At 41.9% G+C, this 25,113-nt stretch overlaps 2 protein-coding genes across 6 annotated transcripts in view; one reads left to right on the top strand and one right to left on the bottom strand.

The window, feature by feature from the left end:
- ATP8B1 (ATPase phospholipid transporting 8B1) overlaps positions 1-9,865 on the top strand; it is a 126,056-nt gene extending 116,191 nt beyond the window's left edge. For all 3 annotated transcript variants that reach the window (XM_042961341.1, XM_042961342.1, XM_042961343.1), the window contains 6 exons: positions 1,885-2,108; positions 3,885-3,968; positions 4,742-4,987; positions 5,307-5,445; positions 7,417-7,547; positions 8,722-9,865. In XM_042961341.1, the coding sequence (XP_042817275.1) occupies positions 1,885-2,108; positions 3,885-3,968; positions 4,742-4,987; positions 5,307-5,445; positions 7,417-7,547; positions 8,722-8,946 (1,049 nt within the window). In that variant the 3' untranslated portion in view covers positions 8,947-9,865. The remainder of the gene's footprint in view (positions 1-1,884; positions 2,109-3,884; positions 3,969-4,741; positions 4,988-5,306; positions 5,446-7,416; positions 7,548-8,721) is intronic.
- Positions 2,015-25,113, bottom strand: part of LOC107179470 — a 44,851-nt gene continuing 21,752 nt past the window's right edge. Inside the window, exons 2-6 of one of the 3 annotated variants that reach the window (XR_006209645.1) lie at positions 21,134-21,333; positions 10,941-11,034; positions 9,124-9,197; positions 3,516-4,014; positions 2,015-2,100 (exon numbers count right to left, since the gene is read on the bottom strand). Coding sequence is in view for 2 of the 3 variants with exons in the window: in XM_015536803.2 (XP_015392289.2) it covers positions 8,556-8,582; positions 9,124-9,197; positions 10,941-11,034; positions 21,134-21,333 (395 nt within the window). In the remaining variant the exon portion in view is untranslated. Of the gene's footprint in view, positions 2,101-3,515; positions 4,015-5,369; positions 5,457-7,856; positions 8,583-9,123; positions 9,198-10,940; positions 11,035-21,133; positions 21,334-25,113 lie in introns of those variants that run through there. The other 2 variants (XM_015536803.2, XM_042961344.1) reach the window with 2 other exon arrangements.

The following is a 25,113-nucleotide window of genomic DNA, read 5'->3' as shown; positions in this document are numbered from 1 at the left end:
TGTCTATATTTAGATTATAGGGAAAAAAACATGCAGCCCTATAAAGTACATCTCCTCGGTTGCCTTGAATCCCCTGTGAACCGTGGCTGTGTTCTTTCACACACTGTCCTTGGTGTGCTCAGCGAAAAGGCTGGGCTGGACATCAGGGGCTCCTTCTCCTTGGCTCCGAGAGAACTTCAACATCTCCCTTTGTTGCTTGATCAGAAAAGTAGCCCATAGTTCGGCAGGAAAGCACAGTTTGGCAACCACGACTAGTCATAAGAATTATTTATGTGTTTAAAAAGAAGTCATAAATATTGAATGAGACATGCAATTCATTCTATTTTTTAGAATTGCAAAGTGTTACTGAAAACATAGGTTTGGCCAAGTCACTGTGTCACTTTGAATTTGCCAGACCCTGTACTCTGCCACTAAGGCAGGATTTTTGGAGCCGCTTTCAGTTGGAAACGCTGCTGAGTTGGCAGTCACTTCTCTGGGTCTGAGTAATAACAGGTTGTGTTCTCCAACACACATTCTCTAGCAGATCTCAGTATGTCTTTAGTTCCATGCCTCTTAAGACCTATATAAAATTCGTAATTCGCTAAGTTGAAACTGTGACTAAGTGACTATTGGAAGGATGGACAGAATTGTCACTTTCATTTTTATCCATTCTGGAAACCTTCTGCAGCAAAAAAAAAAAAAAAAAAAAATTGTGTCTCTTAAGGTCATGGTGGGCCATGACTAAATGCTGGAAGTTTATAGTTATCAGATACTATATAAACTAGTATCTTAGTTAAAACACTTTTGATTGTAAATATTAAAGAACAGCTAACGCAAGCTTAAGACAAAAATTTATTTTAAAAGATCTAAAGATGTTTCATGCCTCCCAAAAAGCCAGACCTCAGGAAGATGCTGGAACCAGGAACCCAGCTTCTGTTCAATCCTCCTTCTAGACCACTTTACTTCTGCCTCTCAGAACCCCTTGGAAATAAATATATCTGTCCCACAACTCAAGAATTTAGAAGTTAAAATTACAAACACAAACCCAAATCTTAGTTCCGAAATGTGAAAGAGACACGGATTGGTCCAGCTTGGGTTCTGTGCCAAGGATAGTATAAGAAACAGACCCCACTGGGTACTTTAAGCAGGAAGTGATTAATGTAAGGGATCAAGTGCTCACAAAAGCGCTGGAAAGACTGAAGCAGCAGGTGCCAGGCTGAGCCTCGAATGTCTTAGTCATGCACCAGAGGAGCTTCTAACTTTGAGGCTTCTGTGAAGGGCTTTTCAGCTGAAAAACTTTTGTCCGTCAACCTCCGGGCAGCTGGAGAGAGGATATGAACTCTACTACAGAAATGCCACAAAGGGAAGGGCCGCTGAGCTCCAGGTGGCTCGCAATGATGGAACCCAATTCACAAATAGAACCTTGCTGTGAGGAAGTCAGAGCGGTGTTAGGTTTTTATTTGCTTTCCCACCTTTCCAATAAACAAGGGTGACATGAAGGTTGGGAGAGCCAATGTGTATATGCTACCGATGACCTACCAGCCCAGAGCGGACTCAGCTGTGGCCAGGGAGGCAGGGACACACAGTATGCACGGATTCCTTGGGTTCCCTCCGTGGGTGGGAAGGATGGCTTATGAGCTGGGCAGAAAACCCAAATGGAATTTACCGCCCACTTGAGATCCTTCCACAAATAGTCCTCAGAGCCCTTGCCATGTGCTTTTTTTAGCCACTTGTATCTCTGACATAAAGTTGAGTTCAGAAGCTGGGGCGGGGCTGATGAGCAAGAGTTTTCATTGCTCCAAGAATGTCTGTTTCTTTGTTTTGCTGTGGAAACATTTTTATCATCTCCATGTTTTGCTTTAAAATTAGCTTATGATTCACTTATCTTCTCCCTCCGCCCCACAGCTGCCCACATTGGTGTTGGAATAAGTGGACAAGAAGGCATGCAAGCTGTCATGTCAAGTGACTACTCCTTTGCCCAGTTCAGATACTTGCAGAGATTGCTGTTGGTACACGGCCGGTGGTCTTACATAAGGATGTGCAAGTTCCTTCGATATTTCTTTTACAAAAACTTCGCATTTACGTTGGTTCATTTCTGGTACTCCTTCTTCAATGGGTACTCTGCACAGGTAATATAAGAATTATTATTATCTGACGAATAGAACTCTTACATAAATAAAACTCTACTTCTGAAAAAAACCTTTCCCCTCCATATTTGCAGTTTTGATGCTCTCCTAATAGTTGAGGCACAGATTGAGTTTACAGATGATGTTTCTTTAAAAAAATTTTTTTTTATGTTTATTTTTGAGAGAGAGAGAGAGAGAAAGAGAGACAGTGTGAGCAGGGGAAGGACAGAGAGAGAGGGAGATGCAGAATCCAAAGACAGGCTCCAGGCTCTGAGCTGTCAGCATAGAGCCCGATGCAGGGCTCAGACTCACGGACTGTGAGATCATGACCTGAGCCGAAGTCAGACACTTTATCGACTGAGCCACCCAGGCACCCCGATGATGTTTCTAAAATGTTTCTGATGCTTTAAAAATACTTTAGTTTGCCTTTGAAAAGTTGGGATTTGTTCCTGGCTTTTGCTTATGTGTTTTGCCTTCACCTGAGATTTTTTATAAGTCACCTTGCCATTAAGAACAACAATAAGGGGCACCTGGGTGGCTCAGTTGGTTAAGTGTCTGACTCTTAGCTTAGGTTCAGGTCATGATCTCACAGTTTATGAGTTCAAGTTTGGTGTCAGGCTTTGTGCTGACAGCACAGAGCCCACTTGGGATTCTCTCTCTCCCCCTCTCTGTCCCTCCCGTGCTCGCTTGCTCTCTCAAAATAAATAAAGAATAATGATAAATTATTCAACTTTGATAGCAAATCAACAATGCTATTGTGATCAAGGCTAAAGGGATTATCGAAATTTTGGATGATCACAGATCTGTTCTCAATCTTTTTTTTTTTTAAGTTATGGCTGAAATGGGAGTGGGGGTCATATATGTTAAAACAGTGATACGGCAGAAAAGCATCACTAGTAAAATTGAACCTGTCAGCGCCGGTGGTTGTCCAAACTTCTGATGGTGTGCCTCAGACAAATGGTATCAGAGGAGCCTTGGGAACCGTGGGTCAGAAGCAACCTTGAACACATGAGGGCCTTCTTCCTGCTCCCATGCAGGACCACCACCACTGGTGGTGACCAGCAGGCCTGTTTCCTCTCTGCCACCCTGAGGATGTGTGTGCGCAAACCCTGTGCATCCTTTTCAGAAGCGTATTTTTTTTAAACGTTTCTTTTTGAGAGAGAGCAAACCGGGAGGGGCAGAGAGAGAAGGGGGAACAGAGGATCCAAAGCAGGTTCTGCACTGACAGCACAGAGCCTGACATGGGGCTCGAACTCACAGCCTGTGAGATCATGACCCGAGCCGAAGTCAGACGCCTAACCGACGGAGCCACCCAGGCGCCTGTTTTTAAAATTCAAATTCTGCTTCACAAAATGTTTAAATAGAAATGCTGGACTTGCAAAGTAAAAGTAAAGAACATTCGAATGATACCTTATGTGCTTCTTGGGCCGGTCTGTGGGTTTATGTATTCCGAATTTGTTAACAAAGGGATACAGAAAGGATCGGCACCAACGTATTTTCCAGCATTCTTCACATAGAATGGACGGACTCCTTTCCCAAAAAATGTTTTGGTGTATGTTCTCCCATTCATTTTAGAAGGAAGGTCTATTCTGCGGAGTGTGGATTCTGCCCATTCCGTTGAACCCAACTCACACCTTCTGCAGATGCAGAGGAGTGGGGTTTACTCTGGCAGAAGCCCCCACGCATGCTGGGGGCCTCCCAGTTGAGAAAGAATGCATGTGCATTGACCAGGCCAGCAGCAGGTCTTGGTTTGTGACGCAGACTCTAACCTCCCCACAGACGGCGTACGAGGACTGGTTCATCACGCTCTACAACGTGCTCTACTCCAGCCTGCCCGTGCTCCTCATGGGGCTGCTTGACCAGGTAGGACCCTCGTGCTCACAGGGACACGTCAGGGCAGACCGAGCACCTGTTCGAGAAGCAAAAAGCAAATATTATTTCACTGCATTCTTTTGGTTTCCCCTTCTTCCTGAGAAAACCCTATGGCTATCCTGTTGCCAGGCAACAAGAGCAACTGTGCTTCCTGTTTTATAGTAAGAAACGAGGATTTCTGTGCCTGGGTTGAATTCATTGACAAAAAAGTGTATTATCTTCCTTTTGGACACTAACAGTTTCTCGTTAAGACACCCGACAGTATAGTATGTCTCTATAACTTACTGTAAACATCAACTATTTTAATACTTCTCTAAACTTAGGTGTTTAATTCCCAAACTAGTTCACATTCTATCTGGTAGTGATTCTTGGTACTTAAAGTACTTTAATGAATAAAAAGAATAATTTGGAATTAACCCATCAACTTGTATGTGAAAATACTTTCCCAAAGAATTAATCAGAATCTGTTTTCCCAGGAGGTAAAAATAGCCTCCCTCCATTTTTTTTTTTTTTTTGAAATTACTAGTTTGCTTTCTATGAACAGCAAAATAATAAATTTCTACCTATCCTTATCTTAATTAAATATCAAGTAATGGTGAACTAAAGTAAAGACGTTGGCCTCTGCACACTGCCAACTCATCAGGACTTACCTTGTCGAGTTTTTGCCTTCCTAAAACTGAGTAAGTTGACACTCTTTGTGAGGATGGATCTCGGAGTTCTTCGATTCCTGGTGGATACGCGGCTAATGGTGTTTTCCCTTTAAGGATGTGAGTGACAAACTGAGCCTCCGCTTCCCTGGGCTGTACATAGTAGGACAAAGAGACTTACTTTTCAACTATAAGAGATTCTTCGTAAGCTTGGTGCACGGAATTTTAACATCGATGGTCCTCTTCTTCATACCTCTTGGAGCTTATCTGCAAACTGTGGGGCAGGATGGAGAGGCACCTTCGGACTACCAGTCTTTTGCTGTGACGATTGCTTCTGCTCTTATAATAACAGTCAACTTCCAGGTACATGGCTTTGGTCAAGTGTTCTCTGTATCTGTGAGTTACCAGGATTTCTGTACATAGACCAGTGCGCATAGCCATCTGGCTGTCACTCTCCCTCCAGCTAAGCCTCTGCCATTTTACAAAACATGAACGCTATCGTCACCCCTTACACCAAGCACATTTCCTACTTCTCACCTGAGCCGAGGGTAGTTTCTGTTTGTTTAGTATTCAAGCCAGATCATGCTTAAGTTGCTGAATTCTGTTTTCAGAATCCTTAGATCCTTTATTTCTTGGTGACTCCCCAAAATGAGTGCTCTGTCTTTCTCTGGTTTCCCAACAGATTGGCTTGGATACTTCTTACTGGACCTTTGTGAATGCTTTTTCAATTTTTGGAAGCATTGCACTTTATTTTGGCATCATGTTTGACTTTCACAGTGCTGGGATACATGTTCTCTTTCCATCTGCATTTCAATTTACAGGTTGGTATTTTCTAAATTCCAAACATAAAGGTGTAAAGAAATGTTATTCGTTTAGATTCTGACATAACTTCTAAGTAAAACACAAGGTGTAAAATTATTGCTAGTGAAAATTAATGTCCTGACTGGCAAATGAATAACAGTGGTGGGCTGGAAGTGTGGTAATGTGACAGTAAGAAAGCAAAATTAAAAAGTTTTAAGATACAATTGTGCATCTGTTCAGTTAGTTTTTATCCCCACCCCCCCCCAATCTAATATTGGTAGGTAATGGGAAATTGAGTATGCATGTAAACTATTAATATAATTTAATTTTTTCAAAGCACTATCTGGAAATATGTCACGTCCTATAAAACTTCTCATACATTTTGACCTAGTATTTCCAATCGGAGAAAACACCTTAAGATAAAACATACCAATTTTTGGAAAGGCTAATTTGTACAAAGATTATACCACCACCACGATTCCAATTATTTTTAAAAAGTAGAAATAATTCAAAGACCTAATAAAAATAGTACATTAGCTAATCAAGTATGAATCATGTATGAGGAAATTCTAGAATTCAAAAGTGGAAAACTGTCACATCATTAGAAAAATGAATGCAGAGCAGTAAGTAAATTTTTGGAAATTAAATACTTTATAGCCGTATAAAATAGGACAAATGATAAATGCTAGAATGAATGTGAATTGCTATTTCACACATATTTTAAAATTTATAATATCATGAATCAGAATTTACAAATTTCTTAAATAGAGTAGCTTTGAGTTCACAATGGAAAAAATAAATCCCCATGAACTAGTTTCCCTGTAAAAGATGAGTTTGTATTTTTTTTTTTTTATGACCAGTTGTAAAAAGACCATTGCTATGGTAACCCTTTTCTTGGGATTAAGCTCATTTTTTTTTTTTTTTTGCGATTGTTTTTGGTTGCATTGTTTTGTGTTTTAAAAAACTTAGTGCCCTGTTAGAATATTCCCAAAGGGAATGTTTTTAAACACATTTTTAGCAGTATAACAACACATTTTTTCAAAAAAGGCATTTTTATAAACTTACAGTGTAAGTAACAGAAAACACTGTGACAAATTTGGCTCTAGGGGATGTTAATTGTAGCTTTAAATTGGATAGTAATATGATTACCTGGTTGTATGATAGAATTGTTCCTTCCTCTGCCATAAACGAGCAGCGAACTATAGTGGAAAAAGTATGGCTCTAGTCCAATGGATATGGGTTTTAGTTTAGAAGTGGCCATTGGTAGTTTTGTTACCCTGGGCGAATCTTTTTACTTCTGCACAATTTTCTTATGAGGCAAAGAGGAAACTTATTTATCCCTCAGAGCTGACTAAACGGCATGACTCAAATAAAACACCTAGGGTTAAGACCTGTCATACAAACGGCAGTGCTAATTGTTATTGTTATCTGGAGTTTCAAACTATAAAACTTTGAAAAATAAATTCCTGGAAAAATTGAGAAGTATAATAGATTGCCTAATTTTGCGTTTTTACCTAATACGATGTCAACAAACATACTTTTTATTTTTCGCTTAGTCATTTGCTGATGTACATTTGCCTTCCTGATTTTGTTTTGTTTAGTCCTAATTTATTAAAAAATTTTTTTTTTAACGTTTATTTTTCAGACAGAGAGAGAGCATGAACGGGGGAGGGTCAGAGGGAGGGAGACACAGAATCTGAAACAGGCTCCAGGCTCTGAGCGGTCAGCACAGAGCCCGACGCGGGGCTCGAACTCACGGACCGTGAGATCATGACCTCAGCCAAATTCGGACCCTTAACTGACTGAGCCACCCAGGCGCCCCTGCTTGGTCCTATTTTAAAATGTTCATTCCTTCAGCAGTGATGGAATGTTCTGGGGAGGCCAATCTGACTGTAAAATTTTACCATAGACAATGCATGTAAGGGTTACGGAATATTAACTATGTTCTTCAGATAAAGGACCTCTGTGATTCATCCTCCACGTTTTTGCAGGCACAGCATCAAATGCCTTGAGACAGCCATACATTTGGTTGACCATCATTCTGACCGTTGCAGTGTGCTTACTGCCCGTCGTTGCCATACGCTTCTTGTCAATGACCATCTGGCCATCAGAAAGTGATAAGGTATAGAAAAACCAGTATTCTCCTCATTCTGAGCACCCCTCAGAGAAATCAGAGCGTGTCCCCACAGCAGCTTTCCTGCAAAATTCTAAACTCATGGGAAGTTTGGTATGGAGATTTATTTAATACTACTTCTCTTTAACTCCGTCTTGCAAAGAAGTCCTTTGGGACAGGGATTTTTGTTTTCATGCTTTTTATTTTAAACATTATCAAAGGGAGAATAGTATAATGAACCCCCACATGTCTATCCCCTAATTTAACAATTACAATATTAACATTTTGCCCTGCAAATAGGTTGGGGTATGTACTTACGTATAGAAAATGCCACCTCTTCTGGTGGAATGTCTGAGCCACAAGTTGTTCAAACAATGTATCACTTCAATTCACATAATCAGCAGCAGGCTTCAGGCTCTGGTGACTGAGCACCTAAACGTCTGTCAAAAGCACTGGGGTTCTTTCCATCTCTCCCCTCTGCTATCCTCATTATGAGCTTCACCTTGAAGTTGGGGGGATGGCTACTGCAGTTCCACGCACCTCCTTCTGACACACCCCTGTCCAGATGAAGACAGGAGACTGCTCCATAGCTCTCTCTTAGCGGCCCGAGAGTTGTGCCTGGGAGGGCCCAGGCCACATCATGCAGATCTCCTTAGCCAGATGAGGTCACACGGCCATCGCCGGACTCGTGCGGAGCAAGGGAAGTCAATCAGCCCTGCTCCTGGGAGCAGTCTCCACAGCCCAAGAGGGTTGTGACTGTATGCAGGAAAGGTGTTCTTGACTCTACTCCTTCTTCATCAGGAAGGAGAGAGAAGATGCTAGGCAAGCAACCTTCAGTGCCCCCTAGATATTCTCCCACGTCTGTTGACCAGAAGATGCAGTAGCAACAAGGGGAAGAGAACGACGGAATTCTCTCGAACCTGTCCCAGTCTAATTTGTCAGTGGCAAAGAGCAGTAGCGGAGGCGAGTGGGAATTTCGGCTCCCCGTTTTCTAGAAGGTCCGAGACCTTGAAAGTGTTACGTAACCGCTCGGCGTGCCATCCCCTGTAAAAGGAGCACGGCGATGCCGCCTTAAACAAGACAGCCTTCAGGAGGGACCCCACCCCCTGGGCGTTAGTGCCCGTCCACCTCCGCCACCACAGCCCTTCCATTTCATTGTCGGCCTCGCCCCCTCCCCCCGCAGATCCAGAAGCACCGCAAGCGGTTGAAAGCGGAAGAGCAGTGGAAGCGGCGGCAGCACGTGTTCCGCCGGGGCGTGTCCTCGCGGCGCTCCGCCTACGCCTTCTCGCACCAGCGCGGCTACGCCGACCTCATCTCCTCCGGGCGCAGCATCCGGAAGAAGCGCTCCCCGCTGGACGCGATCATAGCCGAGGGCACCGCGGAGTATCGGCGGACTGTGGAGAGCTGATGCGGCGGCGAAGCCGGCGCGCACACACACACGCACACAGATGTCTATTTTTGTATGAAAAACTCTCAGGACTTTTTAAAAAACCAAAAACTGAATTTGTCACGAGGATGTTAAAGACAACAACTTTTGTAACAAACCACTTGGGCTGGACTATTGCAACGGCGAAGCCAAGAATACCTTTTCAAAAGTCCTCTTGTTCAACTGCTTGTGTTCATTAGGCTTCAGAGGGGATGTCGTAATCCAGTCTCGATCTGGGACAGCAGAATTAGAAACTGGCTTATATTTCAGTGCAAATGGTACCGCATTATAAAATTACAATGAGATCATTCCTGCCTGGGATCTTCAACATACATAACCAGAGGTTACTTTTTTTTTTGCCCCATTGGGTACCTTCTTAACAAAGACCTTTTATTTATAATGGCCACGACAGAAAAAATGCTGAATGTTCATCACCTGGAAGATAATGAGCTGCATGGTTTCATGTTCTCCTGTTGGTTCAATCAAGGAAAATCACTTCACATTTCATAAGTACAAGGTTTCAGTCTGCTTCGGTTTACTACCAGGTTAAAAGTGTGCATCACCTACGTTTACTCTTACTACTACATATTTTAGCCACTTCCTTCCCTCCATTTTGAAAAGATGCATTTAAATATTTATGGACTTTTTTTTTTTAAAGTTCTTAAAAACTAAGGGTAGCCGTGATAAATTGTGACTTTGTAACGCTTTCTTTTGAAAAGCAAACTTTGTGTCTGCCTACATGTGTTTTATAAGGGATTTGAACAGACACCTCACTTTTTCACTTGTCTTCAGAGAAAAAAAGGCTGTTGGCAGCCACATTTCTAACAGAGTATCCTTTAAAATTGAAAATGATTTTAAGCAATTATGGAAACTATCCTCAAAGAGGCAAAAGTTATTTTTCTCGAGGCTTTTCACACGCTAGTTTTTCACAGGCTAGTTCCCATATTCTAGTGAAGATACAGAAGTGTTTTCAATAATTCTGTTCTTTACCATTAGGCTGTGAATGTTCACAATACCTGTCCCTTTGAATTCCTATGAGGAAATCACAACATGTATAATCATTCATATTCCAGGAATGATAAAAGAATGTATGGCTCTTTATTCTATGGAAGTAAAGTTCTGGAAGTTTACAACTTTTGTACATAAACTGTAAATTGTTGTTCTTTCTTTCTTTGGTAAAGAAAAGTTTGCTTGTATTCTTCGTTTCCTCTCCTGTTTTGTGAATTGTGGGAAAGGTCGACAACGCAAATGTGTCAAAGACTTACACTGCTAGGTGCAATATTAACAATTGTAAAATGCAAATTGCTTTGGATAAATTATTTCTATATTCTGTAAATCAGATTTAATGTATATTTTTGTTTAAAAAATAAATGCTTTAGTAAAATCTTTGGAAAGGATATTTCAAGTAGGGTATGTGACAGAAGAATCTAGGTCTGCAAGGTTTCTAAAGAAACGCAGGGGTCCTTTGGTGAGAAATACAAGTTAGGGGCAGGGTATTGAGTATTAGGGGAGAAGCTACTGAGAGAAAGCCATTAGACCTGAAAGGTGGTGGGTATGGATTTATATTTGGCCAGACCAATCGTTTCAAGGGAGGGTGGATCTTAGCATACTTAGATGAGGCACGATTTTTTTAAATGACCTAGGTTCTGAAACCAGAATAAAAACATAGGTAACTTTCCACCTATGGGGCTGGGAAGTGAGCAAATGATCAAAGGGGAATCAGGATGCTGAAGGGCAGGAGAGCAGAGGAGGCAGACCTGAGGCTTGAGTCTGGGAGGGCTGAATGGGCTGAGCCAGCTGCAGTACAGGCAGGCAGCTCCCGGACAGTGACCCCACTAAGGAAATGGGACTGTGACACAGAGAAGGAGGTTCTCTGCAGAAAGACATCGGTGGGGGGCTTCTTTGGGAGGCACAATTGCCAGCAGATGACAGTTTCAGCCTAGGGGTGCTTTATATGGTGCGAGATCAGGACCTACCTCTTTCCTGTTCCACAACTGACAGTCTCCTGGAGGAGATCTTCATGTCCGGATCTTTGGAAATGGGGTAAAAGGAGATGGGACAGATTAGACCCTGCAACAGAAATTGAGAAAAAGTTCTGGGCAGACCTGGGAGATAATCCCTCAAAAAAAGGAAAAAGAAAAAAAAAAAAAAAAGGCCACTTTTCTTCCTAGGATGTCCTACTGTATTTATATTGGTTGAGGAGTATACTGTTTTAATCAAAGAGTGCCACCTAAGGGTTCATACTGATGATCAGTACCAGAAACTCCAATAACGATACCCAGTGGGGATAAAATGGCTCTAAAGAGGCTCCAAGGTGATAGCAAAACATACCTTAATGGAGTCTGTATTTTAAGTTGTTGCCTTCATGTGATGTGGATGAAGCTTAGTAAAACCGTAAGACGGTTTCTCAAAGTCTTATCAGAATCTGCTTGAAAGTTAGAGCTACAATAAAACTTCTGGTGCATTTATAATTACAAAAAGTCCTATGAAAACACTGTAAAAATTGACTGTCTTCACTTAAATAGGCATTTCTTCAAAGAGGATATATACACGGCCAACAAGGGTATAAAAACGTCCTCAACATTAGTCATTAGGGAAATGCGAATCAAAGCCACAGTGAAATACCATTTCACACCCACTAGGATAACTATAAAAAAAAGGAAGGGCACCTGGCTGGCTCAGTCAGTAGAGCGTGCGACTCTTGATCTCAGGGTTGTGAGTTCAAGCCCCAAGCTGGGCTTGGAACTTACTTAAAAAAAAAAAAAAAAAAAAAGTGTTGGCAAGGATGCAGAGAAACCGGATCCCTCGCCTGCTGCCGGTGGGAATGTGAAGTGTTGCACCCACTGTTGGCACAGTCTGGCAGTTCTACAACAGGAACAGGATTACCATATAAACAGCAATTGTCCCAAGTAGGTATATATATACCCCAAAACCTTGAAAATAAGCACTCAGATACCTGTACGTGAATGTTCACAGCAGCACTTACAACAGCCAGAAAGGAGAAACAACCTAAACGTCCATCGACAGATGACTGGATACACAAGGGATTTACATATAATGGAATATCATTTAGTCAGAAAAAGGAATAAGGCTCCTTCAAGATGGAGACATAGAAAGATCCTGAACTCCTCTCCTCCCACAGACACGCCAGATGTACAGCTACAAATGAACAATTTCCTCTGAAAACAAAAGCTGAGGGACTCCTTACATCGGGCAAACAACTCGCACTGAAGTGTTTAGGAAAGGCAGAGATGCAATCTTGCCGAAAACCCCACCCCCAGCATTGGAAATCCAGAGCTTCTCAGGGAGGAGTGAAGGGTTTGAACCCTACATCGGGAACCCCAACTTCTAAGACCTACCGCTGAGAGATAAGCCCCTGAAACTTACAGCTTTGAAAGCCCACAGGGTTTGCATCCCTGAGACCCAAAAGGCTATCGTGCAAACTGAGAAATGGCTGTTGAAGGGCTCAGGCCCCTGGACTCACTGGCACCAGGCCCAGTGCAGAAGCGGCCAGACTTTATGTGAAAGCAGCTTCTTTACCTATCTTAAAGCATCGGCCTGAGAGGCAGGCATCTAATTCAGCATACATCTAGGGGCCTGCCGGCATACTCTCCAAGGATGGAGGCCAGTAGACACTTTAAAAAAAATTCTTTTTAATCCAGGCTCCTTCTTTTTTTCCCCCAGCAGGCATCATCTTTATGCCCTCCCTCCGCTGCCCTCCAGAGCACCAGCATCTCCCAGAGGGGAGCTGTTACATGCACCTGGTATTGGTTTTATACCGGGTGTCTCCGTTTTTGCAACTGCCACCCAGTGTGAACGCCCCTTGGGTCACCTGGCTCTGGGGGCCAGCAGCGCCTGCATTCTGGGGACCCACAAGACTGTAACAATTGGAGAGACAGTTCATGGCCAGCTAACACCACGGCAATATCTGCCCAGTCTTCCTGTGATAAAGGACTGTTGTGCTTGTCCTGGAGCTTCGGCCTGAGGGGCAGGCTTCTGGCTTGGCACACGTCCGGAGGCCCATTGACGGACTCTCGGGGAAGGGAGCCTGGTGGACATCACGCTTGCCCTCTTTCTCTGCCTCACTCCGGCTTGTCAGTATCTCCCAGAAAGGAATTCAGACCCTCATCGGGTGCCCCGATTCTTGCAGGTGCTGCAAGGTGACATCTCTAGACCGCCTGGCCGTGGTGGCCGACCGGCTAATGAGTCACACGGGACTGTCACCAACAGAGAAAGAGTTTTTGACTGTCTACCATTTCCAGAGCAAAGCAAGAGGCAACGGTCCAAAGAGCCCAAACTTTCTGTGAAAGAGGCCTATTAGCTAATCTCCATGGCTACGTCTGAGGGATAGACTTGCAATCAAACACACATCTAAGGGCCGACTGCAAACCTTTCCGGAGACCTCAGACGGCTATCTTTCTGTTCTCTTTCTGCCATGCTCCAGTATCTCCCAGAGGGGAGCTTGTACAACGTCTGGTGCCCCGTTTTTACGTCTGCTGCCTTGTTTTCTGCAGCTACCACCTCATGGATGCCCCTTAACTGCTCCGCTCTGGTGGCCAGCAGGGTCGGCATCCCTGTATCCCGTGCAACTGACTGCCACAAACGGGCAGACAGTCTCTGGACTGCTGCAAACCCCAGGGTACAATACAGACTGAAACACACCCCCATTCTTCCTGTGAGAAGGGACTATTTGTGTGTCCTGGAGCTTTCGACCGAAGGGGCTGGCTTTTGGTTTGACATACGTCTAGAGACCTACTAAGATGCTGTACTTAGCCGGTAAGTCAGTAGATTCCGCCCTGTGCCCTCCATCTGCCTTGCCTCAGATAGCTGGTATCTCCCAGAAAGGAGCTCATATAGTTGCCTGGCACCCTAATGTTTGTGACTGACGCTCAGGGTGCCCAGCCTAGGTAGCTGGCAGGACCTAATGCTTGCAGTCCTATAGGACTATATATATTTGTATACTTTAAAAGCTGCTGCCTGACAGTCTGATTTACGTACAATCAGCCTGAATCTAGGTGCTGACTTAGGTCCTCCTCCAAGGGACAGCTCAAGAATACAATAAATGAACTGAAAAATAACCGGAGGGGTTCAACAGTAAACTGGATGAAGAAGAAGAAAGGACGTGAAAACTCAAATACAGGGCAGACAGAACTCAGCCAATCAGAGCAGCAAAAATAAGAAAAAAAAAAAAAAAAACCAACAATGTAGAAAAGAGAACTTATAGGACTTATGAAATAACATCAAACAGACCAATATTTGTATTAAAAGGTTCCAGAAGAAGGAGAAAAGAGAAAGGGGCAGAAAGCTCATCTGAAGAAAGAACAGCTACCTGAAAATTTCTCTAAGCTGGGGACAGAAACAGAAATCCAGATCCAGGAAACCCTGAGAGTTCCAAATACAAAGCTGAAGAGACTCAAACGCATTACAATTACAATGTCAAAAGTTAAAGACAAGGAAAGAATTTTAAAAGCATCAAAAGAAAACCAATTTCTTTTGTAAGAGGGATTTTCCTCCGTAAGATCAGATTTTTCAGGAGAATTTTGGTGACCAGAAGGGAGTGTTATTCAAAGTGCTGAAAGAAAAAAACTTCCAGCCAAGAATACCTACTGTACCTGACAATGTTTTCATTCAGAATTTAAGGAGAGATAAAAAGTCTTCCAGACAAGCAAAAAGAAGTTCATTAACACTATACTAGCTTTAGAAGAAATTTAATTTTCTTTTTGAGAGAGAGAGAACCAGAGAGGAAGGGGCAGAGAAAGAAGGGAACAGAAGATCTGAAGTGGGCTCCATGCTGAGAGCAGAGAGCCTGATGTAGGGCTCAAACTCACTAACCGTGAGATCATGACCTGAGCCAAAGTTGGACATTCAACCAAACGAGCTACGCAGTCACCCTGCCTTAGAAGAAATTTTAAAGAGATTTCTTGAAGCTAAAATGAAGGGTGCTAATTAGTAACGAGAAAATACAAAAGTATAAATCTCACTGGTGAAGGTAAATACATAGTAAAATTCAGAGTCTAATGTTGTAAAGGTGGTGGGTTAATCACTTACAAAGCTTGTATGAAAGCTGAAACATGAAGTAGCAAAGATAGCTATAACTACGATAATTTATTAAGGGATACACAAAATACAAAGACTTAAATTGTGAACAAAAACGTAAAACAGGTGGGTGGGGGTTAAAAATGTAGAGCTTTAGAAGATGTTCAAACTTAAGTTCTTATCAACTTAAACCACACTGTTATAAGTTGTTACATGTAAGCTTCACAATAACCAGGAAGCGGAAACCTACAGTAGATACACAAAAGATAGAAAAAGAATCAAACATACCATTATAGAAAATCACCAAATCACAAGGGAGGAGAATAAGGGAAAAAGAAAAGAACTACAAAACGGCCAGAGGACAATTGACAAGGTGACAATTAAGTACATACATATCAAGAATTACTTTAAACATAAAAGAACTAAATTCTTTAATCAAAAGACACAGAGGGGTGCCTGGGTGGCTCAGTCGGTTAAGCATCCCACTTCGGCTCAGGTCATGATCTCGCAGTTTGTGAGTTCGAGCCCCACATCAGGCTCTGTGCTGACAGCTCAGGGCCGGGAGCCTGCTTCAGATTCTGTGTCTCCTCCTCTCTCTGCCCCTCCCCTGCTCATGTTCTGTCTTTCTCTGTCTCTCAATAACAAATAAACGTTTAAAAAAAAAAGCCAAATGTACAAAAGACACAGAGTGGCTGAATAGATAAAAGACCCATCTATATGCTGCTTACAACAGATTCACTTCAGATGGAAGGACACACACAGACTAAAAGTGAAGAGATGGAAAAACATAGCCCATGCAAAAGGAAACCTTAAAAAGAAAGCTGGGGTGGCTATAGTTTCAACAAAGATTGTAATAAGAGACAAAGAAGGTCATTATATAATAAAAGGGTCACCCACCAAGAGGATATAGCATTTGTAAATATTTATGCACCCCAGAATGGTAAAATATAGAAAGCAAATATTAACAGACATAATGAGAGAAATAACCAGTAATACAATAATACTACAGTACTTTAACATTCCAATTTCATCAGTGGATAGATCGTCCAGATAGAAAATCGATAAGGAAACACTGGCTTTAAAAAATACATTAGGCCAGATGGATGTAACAAACATATACAGAACATTCCATCCAAAAACCAAGTCTCAAGCGCCCAAAGAATATTCTCTAGGACAGATCACATATTGGGCCACGAAACAAGTCTTAATAAATTTAAGAAAATTTAAATCATATCAAGCGTTCTTTTTCTTACTATAATGGATGAAACAAGAAATCGGTTACAAGAAGAAAACTGGAAAATTCACAAATACATGCACATCATACAACATGCCACTGAACAACCCATGAGCAAAAAAATACCAAACAGAAATAAAAAAGTGTTTTGATGAAGATGAAAATACAACATACCAAAACTTATAGGATGCAGAAAAAGCAGTTCTAGGAGGGAAGTTCACAGCAATAAATGCTTACCCCAAGAAACAAGAAAAAATCCAAAAAGGCAAAACCTAACTTTACACACCAAAGAACAAGAAAAAGAGGAGCAGGGCCCAAACTTAGTAGAAGAAAAAAATAACAAAGATCAAAGCAAAGATAAGTGAAATAAAGACTAAAAAAGCAACAGAAAAAGATAAATGAAAGTAAGCTAGTTTTTGAAACGATAAAATGTGTAAATCTTTAGCTAGACACACCAAGAAAAGATTGGTGCCACAGAAATACAAAGGATCATGACTGACCACTGGGAAAATTATACTCTAAACTGAACAACCCAGAAGAAATGGGAAAAATTCCTGTAAACCTACAATCTATAAGACTGGATCATGAAGAAACAGAAAATCTAAACAGACCAATTTTACTAAACTAGTAAGGAGACTGAAGCAATAATCAAAAACCTCCCAACAAACAAAAGTCCAGGACCAGAGAAGTTCACTGGTGAATTCTACCAAATAATGCCAATCCTTTCTTTTAGAACTCTCCCAAAAAACAGAAGAGGAAAGAGTACTTCCCAATTCATTTTATGAGGCCAGCATTATCCTGATATATACCACAAGAAAATCACAGGCCAATATACTTGATGAACATAGATGCAAAAATCCTCCATAAAATATAGGTAAACAAAATTCAACGACACATTAAAAGGACCATATGCTTAGATCAAGTGGGATTTATTCTAGGGATGCAAAGATGGTTCAACATCCACAAATTAATGTAATATAACACACTAACAAAATAAATGATGAGAGTCACAAAATCATCTCAAAAGATGAAAAAAAAAAAGCATTTGACAAAATTCAACATCCACTGATAAAAACTCTCAACAATGTGGGTATAGAGGGAATGTACCTCAACATAATAGAGACCATATATGACAAGCCTGCAAGTAACATGATATTTAAAGGTAAAAAGCTGGAAGTTTTCCCTCTATCATCAAGAACTAGACATGGATACCCACTCTCCCCACTTTTATTCAATAAAGTATTGAAATGCTAGCCAGAGAAATTAGGCAAGAAAAAGAAATAAAAGGCCCACAAACCAGAAATGAAGAAGCGAAACTGTAACTATTTGTCCATGACATGATATTATGTATAGCAAATTCTAAAGACACGACCAAATAATCTGTTAAAACTAAAAAACTCAGTGGAATTACAGGATACAAAATCAGTATAGAAAAATCTGTTGCATTTCAATATGGTAATAACAAAGTAGCAGAAAGAATAATTAAAACAACCGTACTTACAACTGCGTCACAAAGAATACCTGGGAATAAATTTAACCAAGGAGGTGAGAGAACTGTACACTAAAAAATATAAAATATTGATAAAAGCAATTGAAGATGACATAAATAAATGGAAAGAAATTCTGTGCTCATGGAATAGAAGAATTAGTATTGTTTAAATGTCCACACTACCCAAAGCAATTTATAGATTTAATGAAAGCCTGGTCAAAATTTCAATGGTATTTTTCACAGAAATAGAACAAACAACCCTAAAATTTGTAGGTAACCACAAAAGACCATGATGATCCAAAGAAGTCTCCAGAAGTAAAAACAAAGCTAGTGGAATCATACTCCCTGATTTCAGACTATGTTACAAAACTACAGCAATCAGGGGTGCCTGGGTGGCTTGGTTGGTTAAGCATCCGACTTCAGCTCAGGTCATGATCTCACGGTCCATGAGTTCGAGCCCCGCGTCGGGCTCTGTGCTGACAGCTCAGAGCCTGGAGCCTGTTTCAGATTCTGTGTCTCCCTCTCTCTCTGCCCCTCCCCTGTTCATTCTCTGTCTCTCTCTGTCTCAAAAATAAATAAATGTTAAAAAAAAAAAAAAAAACTACAGCAATCAAAACAGGGTGATATTGGCATAAAAACAGACACATAGATCAATGCAACAGAATAAAGAAATAAACCCACACACATATAGTCAATTAATTTACAAAAAAAGAGCCAAGAATATACAATGGGGAAAGAACAGCCTCTTCGATAAATGGCGTTGGGAAAATTGGACATCCACACGCAAAAGAATGAAGCTGGGCCAGTATCTTACACAATCCACAAAAATACACTCCAGGGAAGATGGTGGAGGAGGATCCTAGGTTAACCTTGTCCACAGATACACCACCCACACTCGTGTAACTGACCCAGAAAATGACCCAAAGACTGGCAGAATGGCTCTTCAGAGGCAACTGCAGAAAGGAGGCTACATCCAAAATGGTAGGAAGGGCAGAGCCGGTTAAAAAGCAAACCAACCTACGAGACTAATCACAAATGGGAGGGACACACTGTGTGCACAAAGGGAAAGGAACAGATCCCACACCAGGCACTCTGGACACAGGGGACCTACACTGGGAAGACAAATCCCCATAACATGTAGCTTTGAGGACCAGAGGGGCTTAACTTCGAGTTTGTACAATTAGTGGGGCTTGACGCCAGAACTTTAAAAATCAGTGGGTTGTCTCTGGGAAAGCCGGAAAGCAAGGGCATAGGAAACGGTCCCTGCCATATACAGTGTATATATACAGTGTGTGTGTGTGTATATATATATATATATATATATATACAGTGTATATATACAGCGTATATATACATACAGTGGAATAGTACTCAGTAATGAAAAATAATGAAATCTTGCCACGTGCAACAACGTGGATGGAACCGGAGGGTATTACGCTACGTGAAATAAGTCCGAGAAAGTCATAAAGGTTTTCACTCATATGTGGAATTTGAGAAACTTAACAGAAGACCACAGGGGAAGGGAAGGAAAAATAAGTTACAGAGAGGGAGGCAAATCAGAATAATCTTAAATACAGTGAACAAACTGAGGGTTGATGGGGGTGGGGGTTTGAGGGGCAGGGGAAATGGGTGATGGGCACTGAGGAGGGCACTTGTTGGGATGAGCACTGGGTGTTGTATGTAAGTGACGAATCACAGTAATCTACTCCTGAAGCCAAGACTACATTGTGTATTAGCTAACTTGACAATAAAGTATTAAAAAAAAACACACACACCACCAACAAAAGATAATATAAAACAAACAAAAAACAAAACAAAAAAATCCCCCCCAAAGAAGCAGCAGTTTGAAAAGTGCCTGGGGTACACGGGAAGGAGATTTATTTACTAACCTCAACACATGCACCGGAGTGGCAGAGATCTTTGGGAACTTCTCCAAGAACCAAAGAGCTGGTGGGCACTATCTGCCCTCACCCCAGCCTAGACACACAGCCAGCTGTGGGACCAACGTGAACCCTCACCACCTAGCTTGCTAACACCACAGCCCCCGCATTCTCCTGTGGACTACCCGATCCAACCGCCCCGCTCGGCGGGAGTCCATGCAAAGCGACACCACAAGCTTCTCCTTGTGCAAGCGGCTCCCTACCAGCCACTCCAAAGTGACTCCTGCCCTGGGGACAAGGGAAAGTAACCGGCAAGAGGCTGGGTGCAGACATCTGATCTGACCGCTGGCCCTGCCTATGAACAAAAGCCTCACAAGGAGCAGTACAAAGAGAGAGCCCGGTAGTTCCGGGTCACCACAACCCCAGCAGACTGACTGGGGACAGATGTCAGGTCTGACTGCGGGCCCCGCCCATCAGTAAAGCCTCTCAGGGGGCAACACAAGGAGAGAGCCCTGAAGTTCAGTGTGACCAGTTCTGGCAGATGGGCTGAGGGCAGGCATCTGGTCTGACCCAACTCAAGCCCAGGGCAGCCCCACACTGGCCCCTTAAGAGCGTTGGGGACCAAACTCTGCCCTCAACAGGCAAAGAGGGCCACTACAGACACCTGGACTGAAGGTGAACACGGCTCAACCACAACAGCAGGGCACACACTTCTTGAGCCTCTGTCCCCATCTGTGGGAGGAGGAACAGTGTGGGCTTCTCTGTGGCCTCGCCGCTAGAATTTATTGCCTACTTAGATATCATTGTTGCCTCTGTGAAGACCCCCTAAATAATACGTGGGCTCCCAGGAAAGCATTACTTTAACATTTATCAGGGACAAAATGATTCAACCAAATCTCAAAGCATGGGACCTCTCCCTGCCCTGAGCCCACATTGTACATCTGCTTTATTTTTTAAAAAAAATCACCAAAAAGCATTCCAAACGTAAAGATAAAAAACCTTCCTGGTTCCCATAATATTAAAAAGTCATTCAGCCTTGGGGCACCAGGCTGGCTCAGTTGGTTAAGCGTCCGACTTCGGCTCAGGTCACGATCTCGCAGTTTGTGAGTTTGAGCCCCGCGTCAGGCTCTGTGCTGACAGCTCGGAGCCTGGAGCCTGTCTCCCTCTCTCTCTGCCCCTTCCCTAGCTCACACTCTCTCACTGTCTCAAAAAGAAATAAACACTAAAAAAAAAATTTTTTTTTAAAGTCATTCAGCCTTGCACATACTAAAACCACGAGAGAAAGTCTAGAATTTTCTAGAATGCTCTTTGTCATAATAATTTGTAATCTTTATGTGAAAAAAACCATATAACCCTGCACCAAATGTTCCTTCCCCAGAGCACTCTCTTCTTTGTGAAGACTGTGTATCCTGGACAGCCGTACTAGCTTGGGCTCAACTCACTCTTTTCCTTTTTAAAAATTTTAAAAAGGTTTGTTCATTTTGCATTAACATTTCCCAGCACAGCTGGCAGGACATCAGAGCAACTCACCTGAGAACACCTGGGGGTCGCCTGGACCCCGGCTGCTCCGTGCCAGCACCGGCCCCTTGTGCCACTGCGATTTCTCAGCACCTCACAGGTGTATCGGGGGACTTCTCCTGATACCCGGACCTCCTCAATTTGAGTTGATGATCCTGACTTCAATTCCAGCTGTTGATGGTTACTGGTAGTGTTCTCCAGGTGGGAATAACCTAAAGGAGTTGATGGATTATTTGTTTTAATTCGGCATTACACAAATTGATGTTTTAATAGAAGGCTTGTATAAATTTTCTGGCTAATAATACGAGAGTCTAAATCATTCAGCTCCAAAGAGAACTGAGTGGGAACAGACTCTGTACCTCTCTCCTCAAAGAAGGGAGACCTGAGACGGACCTCGTCTGTTTCTGTAGCCTGCATAAGGGTGGGAGGATTTCATTTCCACACATCTCAGCCTGCTGGGGCGAATTCTGTCTGATAGGCACACTTACAGTTGTGATCCTGTATCTAAAGGGAAAATCTATTTTATCGTGACACTGCTGAGCCTATGTATGTTTTGAGCTCAGTAACAAGATGGCCACTAAATGGATCGTTAAATCATCACACCGTCTCGCAACCGGAGTTACTCTGTCAGAGATCAAATACACGAGATGAGATTCCCTACATTCAGGCTTTTAAGCTCCCCCATGATAAAGATGCTTCATTGCATCGTTATTGCTCCCCAAGCAGGGGAGCTCAGGCCCCGGGCTTCCACCTGTGCACAGAGGGGCCGCACCCCAGATCCTATACCCTGAGCCTGGGGCACTGTGACCACTTCTAAAAATACTTCTTTTAAAATCAAAAAAAGAAAAATAAAGATGCTTCAGGGGAAGTGACCCAACTGAAGGACCAGAGAGACAAGTGTGGACAAAAATCCAATAAGACACCTGACCCCCTTCCCAAATGTCGGAATGAGGAAGAGGAGGAGGGAGACAGGCAGACACTGGACATCCTAAATCCACCGCCCCAAGCCCAGGCACCAGAACCAAAGTCCAACCCATGGCCTGTTCCTCCAGCTCCTCGAAAGGGCTGAAAAGCAACCAGGGGAAATGCCTGTTTCGCAGGAGGGAGAGATAGGAAACAGATGGAAAAGTGTTAGTCCAAACTTTGAATCTGCCTCTGGCCTTGCCGGGGGGTGCCCCTGCCACCTCTGCCTCTACCTCCCCCCTCCTCCTGTTCCTGTACCTCCACCTGGGCTACTCCTATATGATCCTCGGGCCGTCAACACCAGCAGCTCCTGCTCCCCCCACCCTCACTATCAAGGAGCAAAAAGCACCCCAAGCTGTCGGGCTACTTCCTTATGAGGTTCAAACTGAAGCACCTCCCAAATCAGCGTGAAGGGGCCCAAAGACTCCCCTGGACTTCAGTGGCCCACTTCAGATTTCCCCACTGGAGCTCCAGATAAAATTGACAGTGGGGAAGGAATTGACTTTTTTTTTTTTTTTAAGGTTTTATTCTCAAGTAATCTCTACACCCAATATGGGGCTCGAACTTGCAACACTGACGTCAAGAGTCCCATGCTCCACCCACTGAGCCAGCCAGGTGCCCCAATCAACTTTTTGGTAGACACAGGTGCAACATATTCAATATTAAAGCTACTTCAAGGTTGTTGGTTTCATTAAAATAGACATGAGTTTTAGAGTTATCAAGATCAAATATAATACAGATATCAGCTTTTACTCTACCTGAATTTATGAGCTAAATTTGTGTTGTATCTGTTGCAATGTCTCAACAATGACTTAAAATGATTGATTTTGTCACATGCAGTTCACATGGGTAATTGTAAGAACAAGTGGGTTAAACATATAAAAAGGTTTATAGCTTTCAAAATCTTTAGTAGCCTTGAAGTTTTGCTAGGTAATTAAATGATAAATTGGTTCAAACTCATTGGATATCTAAGCCTTTTCCAAATAAGATAAAACGAAACATTAAATACTAAACACAGGTTTACCTACACTGTCTTATTATAAGAAAACTAAAAGATCAATTTGGGTTTGTTAATAAATACGTTTCATGCTTTATTAAAAGACTGTACTATGAAGAAATATGGTTTTAGAAATTATGAAATATATTCATAAATGTGCCAATCTACGGAACACGGCGGCGGCGGGGGGGGGGGTTACCTGGGTGGCTTATTTGGTTGAGTGTCTGACTCTTGATTTCAGTTCAGGATCTCACTGTTCATGGGTTGGAGCTCACATTGGGCTCTGTTCTGACAGTGTGGAGCCTGCTTGAGATTCTCTCTCTCTCTCTCTCTCGCTCTCTCTCTCTCTCTCTCTCTCTCCCTCTCTCTCTGCCCCTCTCCCACTCATACATACACACTCTCTCTGCCCTGCCCCTGCTTGTGCACTCTCTCTCTCTCTCAAAATAAATAAATAAATGTTAAAAAAATCTTTAAAGAATACTAGTATAACAGTTCACAATTGCTTACTACTCAGTTTCTACTAGAAATTAAGGTTTCTAAGCATGAAAAATACTGATAAATGTAATTGAGACTACTAGAAATAATAAGGAAAACATCTCTGTACTCAATCAAGGGATGTTAGAGATATGTTTTTGGTAAGATAAAGTATGGAGAATAAAAATACATTTTTGTTGAGGGAAAAGAAAGTCATTATGTCCTGAAATGAGACTGGTTGGAGACAAAAAAAAAAACTTAGGGCAAAATCTGAATGAAAAAGAAAAGTTGTAGGTTTGTAAAAGGGAATCTCCGGAAAAAAAAATTTATGAATGTTCAGAACAAAAACTGGGATGGAGGAGTCTTAAAAGTACACTAATATAAGATTGAAATTTGGTTTTTCCCTCTATGAAAAAAGCAAAGTTTTCGTGGATTGTTGGTCTGCTCTTGATAAATTATAAACAAAGTTTTTTGTTTTCCTTTATCTGCCCAGAAAAAAACAAGATTTCTATATTTGGTTTTATCAGGGCCTTGATTACTTAAGAAAACTAAATCCTCTCAACATTAAAAGAGCTAACTTTCAGGGTGCCTGTGTGGCTCAGTCAGTTAAGCACCCAACTTCGGCTCAGGTCATGATCTCACGGTTCATGGGTTCAAGTCCTGTGTTGGGCTCTGCACTGACAGTATGCAGCCTGCTTGGTATTCTCTCTAGCTCTCTCTTTGCCCCTCCCCGATTCATGCTTTCTCTCTCTCTCAAAATAAAGTTAAAAAAAAAAAAAAAGGAGCTAACTTTTGCTAACAACTATATAACCCTATATATTTGCCTTTGTAATCTTCTGTTGCCACCTTTGTTGAATAATTAAATATTGTTTTATAATAATCTATGATCCTATTTAGGTATGTTCTTTAGAACCTTTTGAGGTTTATAGCAAACTTCCCCAAAATGCAAATTCTAAATTAAAGGCTTTTTAACTAATTAGGCTTGTCTATTTGGTGTGTTGTTACACGAGAAGTTTGCACAAACGGTGATAAATCTGAGGCTCTATTGTGTGAGTGAATGCTGTTTATTGTGTGAGTAAATGCTGTGAGTAAATGTTCCAGAAAGTATATAAGATTCCTAAAATTTTAATATGTTCTAGAACAACGTTATCACTTAAAATTCTAATTATTAAAGTGCTGTGCATCACAAAAATAACCAAATTTTCTTGTCAACTGTTTTATAAGGGACTCTCATTGGATTTTTAACCATGCCCATTTTTGAGTTCTGCCATTTACAGTTACATTCTGATGCTCTTGCAAATGTGTTCCAGCTTCAAGAAGATTCATAAAAAGAACTTTTTACAAATACAAATTTGTGGTATCTTCAAGATCATAAAGCTAAACTGGGTAAGAATTTCTGGAACTAAGGGAAAAGCTGCATTCACACAAAATAGGAATTAATAACATGGGACTAAGCGAACTGAAAAATATTACAGTTATTATGACTTATTGGAAACACTGCTCGTTATCTAATGTTTGCTCTTTCAGATTTAAGGAAAATTTTTCTCTTATGACATCT

Source organism: Panthera tigris, chromosome D3 (genome assembly GCF_018350195.1).
Source record: "Panthera tigris isolate Pti1 chromosome D3, P.tigris_Pti1_mat1.1, whole genome shotgun sequence".
Lineage (NCBI taxonomy): Eukaryota > Metazoa > Chordata > Mammalia > Carnivora > Felidae > Panthera > Panthera tigris.
The sequence above is the reverse complement of the archived record's forward strand: the minus strand, read 5'-3'. Positions and strand labels throughout refer to the sequence as shown.